This window comes from Hemicordylus capensis, chromosome 2 (assembly GCF_027244095.1).
Source record: "Hemicordylus capensis ecotype Gifberg chromosome 2, rHemCap1.1.pri, whole genome shotgun sequence".
In the NCBI taxonomy this organism is placed as follows: Eukaryota; Metazoa; Chordata; class Lepidosauria; order Squamata; family Cordylidae; genus Hemicordylus; species Hemicordylus capensis.
In genome coordinates, this window is record NC_069658.1 from 409,731,939 (window position 1) to 409,744,930 (window position 12,992).

Genomic DNA, 12,992 nt, shown 5'->3' on the forward strand with positions numbered 1-12,992 from the left:
ATAATCTTGTTTTTAAATTTTGCTGTAAACCGCCTTGGGATTGTTTTCATAAAAGGTGGTATATAAATTTAACAATTTAAAAAAATGCATTTAATTTAAGTAAAAAATCATATGCAACTATAGTGTATGTCTATATACTACAGTATATATACAATGTATAGTGTGTGTCTATACACTACAGAAAGAAAAGCCTCCATTTTGATTTCAAATAGGACAGCAGAATGTCATATATGGAGTCACCCCAGTTTTGGAGAATTTAAAGACAACCAATCATTTCATGGGCAAAGGAGTTTTAAAAATGAGTTTCTTGTGAGCTGATTTGCAAAGCCTTATTTTGAAGCAAGTGTACAAAAATAGACTTTTGGTGGGGGAGCAGGTTACAAGCACAAAGCAAAATAAAATAAAATAGTAAAGTTTAAAAGGGGAAACATGTAAAGAGAACCATTTTCTCATATTTTGCTATTTAAGGCATTCTGAGAACTCTGTTGCTAAAAAAGCGGCACATAAATATTTTTAATAGGGGGTGGGGGCAGGGAAGAGAAAGAAATCCCCACACAGAGACCAGATTAGAGCTAAAAGCAGTGTATCTTCAGGAACAAAAACAAAAACAGATCCATTTTGCCAGAGCACACACACACACACCCCGCAGCCCATTCTTTTCAATGCGTTTAATACTTTTGCACTGACTAATTTCCTTACAACAAGTTATACTGTTGGGATGGAGAGGGTGTGTCTTACAAGTTTGCACTTGAAGTTTTGGCATACTTTGATTTTTTTTAAAAGCTTAAGGCTCGCTCGCTCTCTCTCTCTCTCTCTCTCTCTCACACACACACACACACACACACACGGGATGGGACTTCTCTCACATGTACATCACACACACGGTTCATGGGGGTGGGGGGAGAGAGCAACACGGTAGCTTGACCAAGGGGAACAAATCACACACAAACCAAACAAACAGCAAAGGGTTGGTTTTTACAAAATGTTTGACTTTCCTCCTTGAAGGGAGCCCAACAGCCAGCTTTTTTGGCTCTGCAGTTCCATACAAATTCCAAGTGGGGGAGGAGCACAAGACTCCAGGAGAACCAATAGGGCTGGGAGAAAAGTTCACTCTTTTTTTACTCCCTGCTACTGCCGATCTCAACATTAATTCACAGGAGGTTCAGCTGCACCCTTGCATCCCGCCGGATCTACCCCTGAACAGAGGAGTAATATGGTCTCTCCTAGATGACTCAGAGACCAGCCTGGCTACCACATTCTGGACAAACTGTAGTTTCCGGAATACGTACAAGGGCAGCCCCACATAGAGCAAGTTGCAGTAATCCAGTCTGGAGGTTACCAGCAGATGTACCAGTGTTTTGAGGTTGTCTGTCTCAAGAAACAGACGCAGCTGCCATATCAGCCAAAGCTGATAGAAGGCACTTCTGGCCACTGCCTCAGCTGGGGACACCAGGGAGTGACTTGGATCCAGACGCACGCCTAGACTGTGTACCTGTTCCTTCTGGGGAAGTGTGACACCATCCAGAACAGGCAGATCAAAATTGTCTCTCGAGTTTCAACCCCGCACAATGAGTACCTCTGTCTTATCTGGATTCAGTCTCAGTTTGTTACCCCTCATCCAGCCCATTACTGCCTCCAGGCATGCATTCAGGGAGGTTATGCCCTCTTCTGATGATGCTGACATGGAGAAATAGATTTGGGTGTCATCAGCATACTGACAGCACCCTGTACCAAATCTCCTGATGATCTCTCCCAGCGGTTTCACATAGATGCTAAACAACACTGGAGACAATATGGTGCCCTGAGGCACACCATACAAAAGTTCAGATTTTGAAAAACAACGGTCTCCAAGGGACACCATCTGGAACCTGCCTGAGAGGTAGTATCGGAAACACTGCATAGCAGTGCCTCCCACCCCCAACACCCTCAGACACCCCAGAAGGATACTATGGTTGATAGTATCGAAAGCTGTCGAGAGATTTAAAAGGACCAATAGAGTCACACCTTCTGTCCATTCCCATTTGGAGATCATCTATCAGGCCGACCAAGGCAGTCTCCACCCCTTAGCCAGCCCGGAAGCCAGTTTGAAATGGGTCTAGATAATCAGTTTCCTCCGAGACTGTTTGGAGCTTGGAGGCCACCACTCTCTCAATTACCTTACACAGCCACGGAAGGTTGGAGACAGGCCTGTAGTTACTCAGCTCTGAGGAATTCAAGGTAGGCTTCTTCAGAAATGGTCTAATGATTGCCTCCTTAAGACTAGGAGGCATTCTAACTGTTTGAAGACAGACGTAATATGGTCCCTTCGGGTTGCCCCAGAGACCAATCTGGCTGCCGCATTTTGGAAGTTTCTGAACTATGTGCAAAGGCAGCCCCAGGTAGAGCACATTGCAGAAGTCAAGCCTGGAGGTTACCAGCTGGTGCACCACTGTTTTGAAGTTGTCCTCTTCAAGGAATGGATGCAGTTGTCGAATCAGTCGAAGCTGATAGAAAGCACTCCTGGCCATAGCCTCCTCCCGAGGTACCAGGGTGAGGCCTGAGTCCAGGAGTACTCTAAGCTATGTACATGATCCTTCCGGGGGAGTGTAACCCCATCCAGCACAGGAAGTTCTAACTCACCCCTCAGATTCTGAACCCCCTCAATGAGCACCTCTGGATTCAATTTCAATTTGTTAACCCTCATCCAGCCCATTGTGGCCTGTAGGCAGGCATGTAGGGAATGAACAGCATTTCCTGATGATACAGATGAAAAGGAGAAGTAGATTTGGTTGTCATCAGCATACTGATAACAGCCAGCAACAAATGTCCTGATGACTCCACCCAGCGGTTTCATGTAGATATTAAAAAGCATTGGTGACAGCATGGAATCCTGAAGGACTCCATATAACAGCTCCTGTTTTGAGGAGCATCTGTCACCAAGCTCCACCATTTGGAATCTACCTGAGAGATAGGAGCGGAACCACTGCAAAACAGTGCCCCCATCCCCAACTCCCCCAGGCGATCCAGAAGGATACCATGGTTGATGGTATCGAATGCAAACCAAGAGATCCAAAAGAACCAATAGAGTCACACTCCCTCTGTTGATTCCCCAGTACAGGTCATCCATCAGGCCAATCAAGGCTGTCTCAACCTCATAGCCAGCTCTAAAGCCAGTTTGAAATGGTTCTAGATAAACAGTTTCCTTCAAAACTGCCTGGAGCTGGTTGGCCACCACCCTCTCGATCACCTTGCCCAACCAAGGGAGACTGGCCTATAACTATCTATTGCTGAGGGATCCAGGGAATGCTTCTTAAGAAGAGGTCTAACCAGTGCCTCCTTCAAACATGGAGGCACCCTACCCTCCCTCAGTGATGCATTTATGATATTAACCAGGCCTCCAAGAATCTCCCCACTAGATAGAAGCAGCCAAGTCAGGCAAGGATCCAGAGAACAAGTGGTAGGCCACACTGCCCCCAGCAGCTTGTCCACATCCTCAGGAGTCACAGATTGAAATAATCCAAACTAACACTGCAAGAGGGATCACTGGACACCTCCTTCATAGACCCTGCAGAAATAGTGGAGACCAAGTCGACCCGAATACAGATTTTATCTGCAAAGGACCCTTTAAAAGCATCACAGCAGAACACTTCTGGGAGCTGATTTCAAACAGAGGGAGCAGAAATTAAACTCTTCATGTCCCGGGATAACTCTGCCAAATTCAAATCTGCAGCCCAAAATTCCTTTTTAGCCACATGCACTGCTACCGCATGAACCTTCATATGGGTCCTATGCTGCATTTCAACTGCATGATGCATTTTCACTTTGGTATCACCTTAAGTGACACAGCAGGGAAATGCTTGACTAACAGCAGAAGGCTGCCAGTTCAAATCCCCACTCGTACTATATCAGGCAGCAGTGATATAGGAAGATGCTGAAAGGCATCATCTCATGCTATGCGGAAGGAGGCAATGGTAAACCCCTCCTGTATTCTACCAAAGAAAACCAAAGGGCTTTGTGGGCACCAGGAGTCAAAATCGACTTGATGGCACACTTTTACTTTATTACCATTTCAGAGGGAAAGAGAGGCTGAAGCAAATGTTCACAATCCTGTTGTGAGACCGAAGACTGAGTACTGAGCACTTAGGGTTTTGCCCCAAGGCAATGCCTGGTCAGAATCTGGGACTGGGCAAGAATTAATATCCCTTAATAGTCCCATTGATGTTTCCTTCATGGGAGGTTTCTCTGGTAGATAGAGAAGCCATCAAAGGTGACTAAGCCACCTCCAGCCATGGATGCATGTATATATGCAAACATGAGGGAGTGGACTTTCTGCCTACCAGGAGAGCACATTGTTCTTTTCTCCTTGTGCTCAACTTGTATATTCATAAATAAACAAAACATTACAAAGACTCCATATAAGCCTCTGGTGATCTCTTCTCCAAATGAAGCTGGAATTCACAGCATTCCTGGAACTTCTCACTGCTCAGTGGAGTGGGAAGCACATAACAATACACCCCGTGTGTATATGTATACATAGTTCATGCTCTTTTCTGACACATCTGATCTAATCTTGCACGTTTTTACACTTAAAATGTTCCCTTCCCTTGTGCACTGAGAAGCACGTTTGTCTTATTTTCTTTCCATGTAAAATGGTCAGGGCACAAATTATGGGGGAGGAAAGAGAGTGACCTTAATGAAATCTCATCCTCACATTTTGAGCCAGATTATACCCACTGCCCTGTATTAAGGATACTGGGAGTTCCCTGCATCCCCTTCTGCCAGCCTGCATATCATGCACTGAAAATGGTAAACATGTACCAGTATTGGGATAGGATAAACCACCTTGAGATTATTTTAATAGCAATAGCACTTACATTTATATACTGCTTTATAGCCAGAGCTTTCTAAGCGGTTTACAATGATTTAGCATATTGCCCCCAACATTCTGGGTACTCATTTTACCGACCTCGGAAGGATGGAAGGCTGAGTCAACCTTGAGCCCCTGGTCAGGATCGAACTTGTAACCTTCTGGTTACAGGGCGGCAGTTTTACCACTGCGCCACCAGGGGCTCTTATGAAAGGCAAGGCACTCTAATGAAAGGCAATTAACAATAAAATAAACAAATAAATCCATATGCTTACCACGATGAACAAGAATGACCAAAAACTACTACTATATGATTTTTTCCGAAATATGAAGGCAATGACGTATAGGAACAGGACAACTGATGTGCCATAGCCAAGCAGAAATGGAACCTGTTAGGAAAAAGAAGGGCCCATGATAACAATAATTAAAAGATTAGGCAAAAGAAATACTTTTTAAATTGGTAAATATAACATTTTCAACTAAGAATTATACCACTTGAATAATACATGCTGATGTGAGTACAATATCTACTTGAAGACCACTTGGAAAATCTGTATTAGATATTGTTAATATTTTTAATCAGCAAATTATTGTTAATATGTTTATCTGTCAATATTTTTTATCTACAAAGAATCAGACCTGGGGAATAATTCATACAGCCAAACTGGGGAATGGCAGGTATGCTGGATGAATGAATCCAGGCTGGTATTAGCACATAGTGAAGCAGTGGCTGCTTCAACACCCGTAATTGCAAGAGGTTGTGTAACCTCTGTGCACTGACCTTTTAAGAACAAGGAACAAATGGCATACTGCTACCAAAGCAGAAACCCAGCTGGTCTTGTGGTAGCAAGCATGACTTGTCCCCTTAGCTAAGCAGGGTCCATCCTGGTTGCATATGAATGGGAGACTTGATGTGTGAGCACTGGAAGATCTTCCCCTCAGGGGATGGAGCTGGTCTGGGAAGAGCAGAAGGTTCCAAGTTCCCTCCCTGGCTTCTCCAAGATAGGGCTGAGAGAGATTCCTGCCTGCAACCTTGGAGAAGCCACTGCCAGTCTGTGAAGACAATACTGAGCTAGATGGACCAATGGTCTGACTCCGTATATGGCCGTTTCCTATGTTCCTATGTTCTTTGCTAGAAAGAACTTGAAACAGAGAACAGGAATAAACGGACAACTTTCACAACAGAGGGAAGTAAGAAACAAGATCCCCCAAAGATCTGTACTAGGAACCACTGTACCAGTGGTTTGTTTTTTTTAACTTATTCATAAATAATCTGAAATAAGGAGAAAGCAGCAAGATGGCTAAGTTTGCCCATTATTTCAAACTATTCAGGCTGGTGACAACCAAATGGACTGTGAAGCACTCCAGAAGGAACTCTCCAGATCGGGTGAATGGGCAATAAAATGACAAATAAAATTCAATATAAGTGCAAGGGGATGCACGTTAAAGGAAAATATCTAACCACAAATACACAGATGGGATCTAAGGTGGCAGAGATTAACTAGGAAATTGATCTAAGGGCCATAGAGAGTCCCACAAAAATATCAACTAATGTGAGCTGTGAAGAAAGCAAATTCCATCATAGGGATCATTGGGAAAGAAAGGAAGTGAAATAACTGCTAATATTATGATGCCCGCATACAAATCTATGGCATGGACACAGCTGGAATAATGTATACAGTTCTGATAAACACTTTTCAAAAGGGATTTTGTACAGCTGGAAAAAGTGTGTGTGGGGGGGGGAAGGCAACCAAGATGAACAGGGGGGTGACCCGGAGCACCTTCCTTACCAGGAAAGGCCATAACATTTGGGGCTTTTCCATTCAGAAAAAAAAGGCTACAAAGGAGGGGCATGATTGAAGCTTAAAACATTCTGCAAAGTATGGAGAAAGTGACTAGAGAAAAACGTTTCTCTCTCATGCAACACCAGAACCAGGGATCATCCAATGGAACCAACTGATAGGAGATACAGCATAGACAAAAAGAAGCATGTTTTCACACAGCACATAAGTCATGTACCTTAGTCACGCCTTAGAAAACTGCTAATGCCTTAGTCACATCCGATTCAGATTATAATTTGCAATCCACTCTACATGGGGCTGCCCTGGAAATGTATTTGGAAATTTACAATGGTGCATATTGTGGCTGCAGATTGATTTCTGGGACCATATGCAGAACGATGCACATATTACACTTATTTTGAAGGCACTGCACGGGTTGCCTGTTTGTTTCCAGTAGGGTTGCACGTTTTGTATTTTTTCTGTTTCGATTTGTACCAAATCCGAATCAACCCCATTTTGTATTTTGTCTGAAATTAAGCTTTCTGAATCACCCCAGTTTTGTTTTGTATCTGAATTAATCTGAATCTGAATTAATTGAGATTAAAACATGGGTTGCATGGTCAAAAGAGTGGCTGGGGGTTATAGTGCCCAATGAGTGGAAGCTACCACAAAAATTTCAAAGGAATTGGACAAACTGCTGATTTTGGGTGAATTTTTGAAGTTTGCGTGTCTTTCAGATTTCCACCATAGCGTATGATGGAGGTTTCAGGAAAAGCATAGCTTCACATGGGGGTGGTGGTGGCCCAGAGTGGAGTGTGGTTGGTGGTAGTGCCCAGTTGGTGCAAGGAAGCTACCACAATTTTTTCAGGGGAATTTGGCAAAGGGCTAATTTTAAAAGAATTGATGAAGTTACGCGTCTTTCAGATTTTCCTCATAGGGTATAATGGAGGTTTCTGCAGTCCCATAACTCCACTTGAGGGGCACTGGGGTGGTCCAGAGCAAGTGGCGGTGTAGTGCACAAAGGGTGCCAACCACCCACATGAGTTGCCAACCCATGAAGTACAGGGTTTTGTTGTTCTAGAGTAGATTCTCTAGTAGCATATGAGTCATGGTTTTTCAATAAAAATCTCATTTGCTACCAGAGAATCTAAACTCAACACCTCAGAAACAACAAAGCCCAGTACCCCAATGGGTTAGCAACCCAGGGGGGTGGTTGACACCTTCTGTGCACTACAGCACCACTTACTTCGGGCCATCCCAGTGCCACCCAGGTGGAGTTATGGGGCTGCTGATAGCTCCATTATTCCCTATGAGGAAAAAATCTTAAAGACACGTAAACCTCAAAAATTCCTAAGAATTCAGCCCTTTGCCCTATTTGGAATCTGGGTGCACCACCCTTGGGGCACTGCCACCCAACCCACTGTTTTGCCCCTGAAGCCCCACATAAACAAGTTGAAAGAGTGAAGAGAATGATGAACAACAACGACACTTAGTTTTTTGGCACAGTTATTTGAGAATTTTGCAGCGGTTGTGAGCCTGTCCCTGTGGCACTAGCACAGCAGCATAACCCATTTGTAGATTCAAGCAATCTTTCAATAAAAACACTCCCTCTCCATGGAACAGTGACCACAGGTCATTTGAGATAGCAAGATAGACCAATGAACTGCCTTGGTACTATGGAACAGCTTCAAATGTTCATTTAACTGAAGTAGAGTGAGCCATAGCCCAAACAAATCAGCCCACTGTTCAGAATTGTTGAGATTTATCATCACTGCATTTAAGAAAGTGCAAAACCATGGATCATGATTACAAGAAAGAGAAGCAACTAAGATTCCTGGGGATGTCAATAGATTGACAGGGGTATTCCCCACCCACCCCTTCTTTTGTCTCCTGTAGTCCCATGTGGATGACCTATCCCTGCAATGGCAAAAATTGTGAACCACTGGCTTAGACATCATATCCCACCAAATTACATTGAGGCCTAAATTACATTAGACTGCTCAACTTGGGAAACAAAACTTCGACACCACTATAACTCATAAAAATCAGAAGAAAAACAGAATAGCTCTTCAAAAGAGCCCTGAACAAGTCAAGAGATTCTTTCTAAACCTTTGGAAAGAAAAACCTGTATAATTTCAGAACTTTCCTAACCAGCTTCTGGAAAAGTTTCTCCTCATAATTTATACCATGGCTTCTAGCAAGAGCTTTGGAATTGCATTGAACTCTCGAAGATATTTGAGTATTCTGTTTCAAAATGCTGTCTTCCAAATCCCTTTGCAAGGTCAGTTTGCATATCAATCACACGGAATACAACACATACTTAACTAAACCATTCATGTTCAACAGCTTTTTGCATATCTTATCTTCTGCTGCTAATCACTCAGTGCCTCAACTGGAGTGGAGAGAGTCAGAGAAGTCAATTTCAATTACAATGCTTTTCCGAAGAACAAAGCATTCTGTCCGAAACACAGTCATTTTGATTTGGAAACAAAAATCTCTGTTTTTTAATGCTTGATTTTGTTTTGGTTACAAAACCTCTGAAATTGCCATTTTTAGGCACAAAACATTTTGTACTCGAATCGAAATGCACAAGCCTATTTTCCAGGTGTCACACCCCTGGTCTCAGATAGCGAGGAGGAGGGTGCTGACAGCCCTCCAGCCGATGCAGAGGTGCCTGAGGGGCAGAGCCCGGCTGTCGGTTCCCAAGAGATGGCTGAGGGAGGTCCGGCTGATGTCTCAGAGCAGGTACATCAGTCTGAGGCAGCAGAGACAGGGACTGACGAACCAGAAGATGAGTTATGCAGGCAACCCCTGTTGACTCCACAGCAAAGACGAGTGACAAGATGGCACCTGCAGCTGGAATCCATCAGGAAAAGTAAACGCCTCTTACAGAAGGCTGATAAACTTTGAATCCCGGCCAGCTGAAAGTTATCACCTTGGACTATAAAGCACATCTACAGCTTGCAGTCAGCAGCTGGAAGAAAACGCATGTCATCTGTGGAGTGTCGACAGCCTCCAGCCTGAGCCAGAGATAGCTTCCGAGTCGTGCTTCAGCCTCTGGTCTCTTGTGAGCTACACCCTAGACTCCCCTGCCGAGTGGCTAGATTGCTGACACCAGGTACAATTCAAGGGGCTGGTTATTACCTTTAAAGCCCTAAAAGGCTTGTGCCCCAGGTACCTTAGGGATCACCTGTTCCCAGCTGAATCTACCCACCTGACTAGATCAGCTGGGAGGACTCTGCTCCACATGCCAACACATGGAGTTTTCCCAGAGGGTGACTTTACTTTGGGAGGGTGGGTGTGCATTCACATATCAGCCAGATTTACCCCAAAGTCCATACGCTATACCACTCCATACATGATTTGGGTTTTCCCCTGCATCTTGGAGCCTAGCCCAATTTATGTCTGGGAGCTTTCCTAGATGGTGACTTTATGGTGAATTCACTTAATTGTTTTGTTTTTATTTTGATGTAAGCCACCCTGTGCCATTTTTGGAATGGCGGTATATAAATCAAATAAATAAATAAAATAAAAATTGTTGTGATCAAAAATAAGTTTTTAAGATGGCTTTCAAAGCCATTTTTTAAAATTGGTGTCAATAATCAAACTTACCAAGGATAACACCATGGTGGGATTTTTGCTAGTATTCATAATGAAAAAGAATAGATAGAATGTCCCAAACAGTAGCAAGAGTAGAATCCAATACAGAGGGATATCCACCAGACTTAGTCCACACCAATATGCAGAAGGAAAGAGTCCTGAGACCCGCAGCTGAGCCCAGCTTTTCATCTAGCAAAGACAAAATTGTTATACTTTCAATATCCTAATTAAATCACTGCATATATTTAATGTGGGCTAAGATACTCGCTTAACAGTCCTATACATGCATTCTCTCTCTTCCACCCTGCACCACACCTATCAATTATTCACCATAATTTTCCATTTTTTTCCTGGCATCACAGTCTCTTCCTGCTCCAAGTTCTATTTTCCATTTCCCCAATTCATGTCTGCTTCTAAATCTTGATACATAAGTTAATGCCATACATTTCGTGCTTATCTATTGCAAATTTTTAAAAGCTGTAAAACACATTTCTTCATTCTCTAATTATTTATGAAAGGCTGCTTAAAGGTTATCATTTAAAATATGTTTATTGCATTGCTAATAATTTGAATTTTAAGTCTATGTATATTGCCTTGAGACACCTGTATTTGGTGGTATATAAATATGTTTGTTTAATGAAATAATTAGATAATTCATTCTGATCTGGTAATATGTTCTGGGTGTGGGAAATCTGATGCCCATATCCATTTGCTCTGTGGGTATAGCATCCATGGGTCGAGAATCCCTATAAGACTCAGAGTCTTGTCTTCATTCCTACCCTGGTCTAGCTGAGCCAGCATGATGGGAAATATGCTGTATATTTCACAAAGTCAGCTCTTATTTAATTATTTTACCTTGTAGTAACGAATGCTGGTCATTGCAAAGTGGGTTGGAAAAGCAGGGAATAATAAAAGAATCCCAGTCATGTATACTTCAGAAAAATACATCCATAGGTACCTGGAATCAATGTTCTGAGGAAAGAGGTGAAGAAGATTTACTAAATAATGGCTTTGTGAAAGTATTATTATTATTATTATTATTATTATTATTATTATTATTATTATTTTATATTTTATATCCTGCTCTTCCTTCAAGGAGCCCAGAGCAGTGTACTACATACAGGTACTTCAGTTTCTCTTCACAACAACCCTGTGAAGTAGGTTAGGCTGAGAAAGATGTGACTGGCCCAGAGTCACCCAGTTAGTTTCATGGCTGAATGGGGATTTGAACTCGGGTCTCCCGTTCCTAGTCCAGCACTCTAAACACTACACCACAGGTTCTAATGGCTAGGATTCCTTTTCACCTGGATTCTTGGTACATTCTGCAGTTATGGAAATTACTTCTAGCTGGTGGTCTAGAGGCAAGAACGTACTGACCAAGCAGATAGTCACATTAGGAAGTGGATCGAAAGAATTCCTTCAGGGAGGCAATTTCCAATAATAAAATGAAGGAATGAACCTCCTATCCCCATGCACTCGTGTCCCAATTAGGTCCAACCCCCCAACCCCCACACACTGTTGTTTTTTATTTTGGTTTTTTCCTAAGGCACTTCCAGTGGGAAGAATGCCTCTGTAGCACATAAAGTCTGATTCTAAGGTGACTAATCTCAAGGTAACTCTTCTTACAGCCACTCATTTCCCTTGCAGAAATGCCCCCTGGTGTCCTTCCCACCCTCCCCAGCTGGGGCCAGTTCTTATTCCAGAGCTTGGTTGTGAGAGAAGAAATTAAAACATTACTAGGGGAATGTTTGCAGGTAGACTTCAACAACAGGCTTCACTCAAGCCTAGCAGCATCTTAGGTGAGTGCAGTGAGCCTCTGCCTCCATCTCTGCTCCTGTGGTGCTCTCTGCACTCCACATGTCAATCCACCCTCACTTCATGCAATATTCATCCCCCTCCCAGCTGCACCCCTGTGCAGTCTTTTTCTCCTCTGCATGAACTGCATCCCCACCCAAACTTTACCTCCTGTGCCACCCAAATTGCTCCCCAGCCTGCACAATTTTTCTCTTCCTGTCTAAACTGTGGCCGTAAGTGGCATTTCCCCACCCTTTCCACTCTGTGTGACCTCATCCTTATCTGGAAGAGGTGCAACTCTCCCTCTCCAGGGAGTTATTCACACATGGCTTCATGCTTCAGAGTAAATGTTGAGCGAAGCCACCTCAAACGACACTTGCGGCATTGAGGGAAGCAGCCTCTCCCCTCTGTTCTTGGATTTTGTTTTGAAACAAGTTCACATGGCATGTGTCCATGTTTTCCTTCTAGCCAATGGGGAGGGGGAGAGAGAGGAGCTTCCTAAAGAGCGATATCTGCATTTCTAAAGAGTGCATCCCTGTTATCATGCTAATGATTCTACGTCAGTGCCTCTCCCTATTTGTACCAGCATTTTAAGAAAAAGCAGCTTAAAACCAGCACTTTAAAAATCCGGAAATATGTCGTGATAAGCTAGAATTCACATCACAAAGCCCGATTTGTGTGTGGAATGGGTCCAATGATCTTGAAGGGACTTCAGGGCAAGTTTGGCTGGAGTGTGTATGCACACACTCTCTTCTGAAAGAGATTTGGGGTAGAAGCCCTCTCTGTAAAGCCTCCTGCTCTCCCTTTTCGTCCCTACAGATACTGCAGCTAATTACCAAGAGGTGAATTGTCAATCCAGTGAGACTTTGGTATTAAGAGTTTGAACTGCACCTATACTTTCTGCTTTTGGATGCTCGGGGGAGATGGTGGCCGGGGTGCCTTTCACAGCTTCGGCTAGTGTACCAGCTGTG

General features: G+C 43.4%; 1 protein-coding gene across 3 annotated transcripts in view; it reads right to left on the reverse strand.

Moving 5' to 3' along the window:
• LOC128344094 (ABC-type organic anion transporter ABCA8B-like) overlaps positions 1 to 12,992 on the reverse strand; it is a 129,005-nt gene that overhangs the window by 39,730 nt on the left and 76,283 nt on the right. For all 3 annotated transcript variants that reach the window (XM_053293592.1, XM_053293589.1, XM_053293590.1), the window contains 3 exons: positions 11,083 to 11,199; positions 10,240 to 10,416; positions 5,122 to 5,235 (listed from right to left, as the gene is read on the reverse strand). In XM_053293592.1, coding sequence (XP_053149567.1) covers positions 5,122 to 5,235; positions 10,240 to 10,416; positions 11,083 to 11,199 — 408 coding nt within the window. The remainder of the gene's footprint in view (positions 1 to 5,121; positions 5,236 to 10,239; positions 10,417 to 11,082; positions 11,200 to 12,992) is intronic.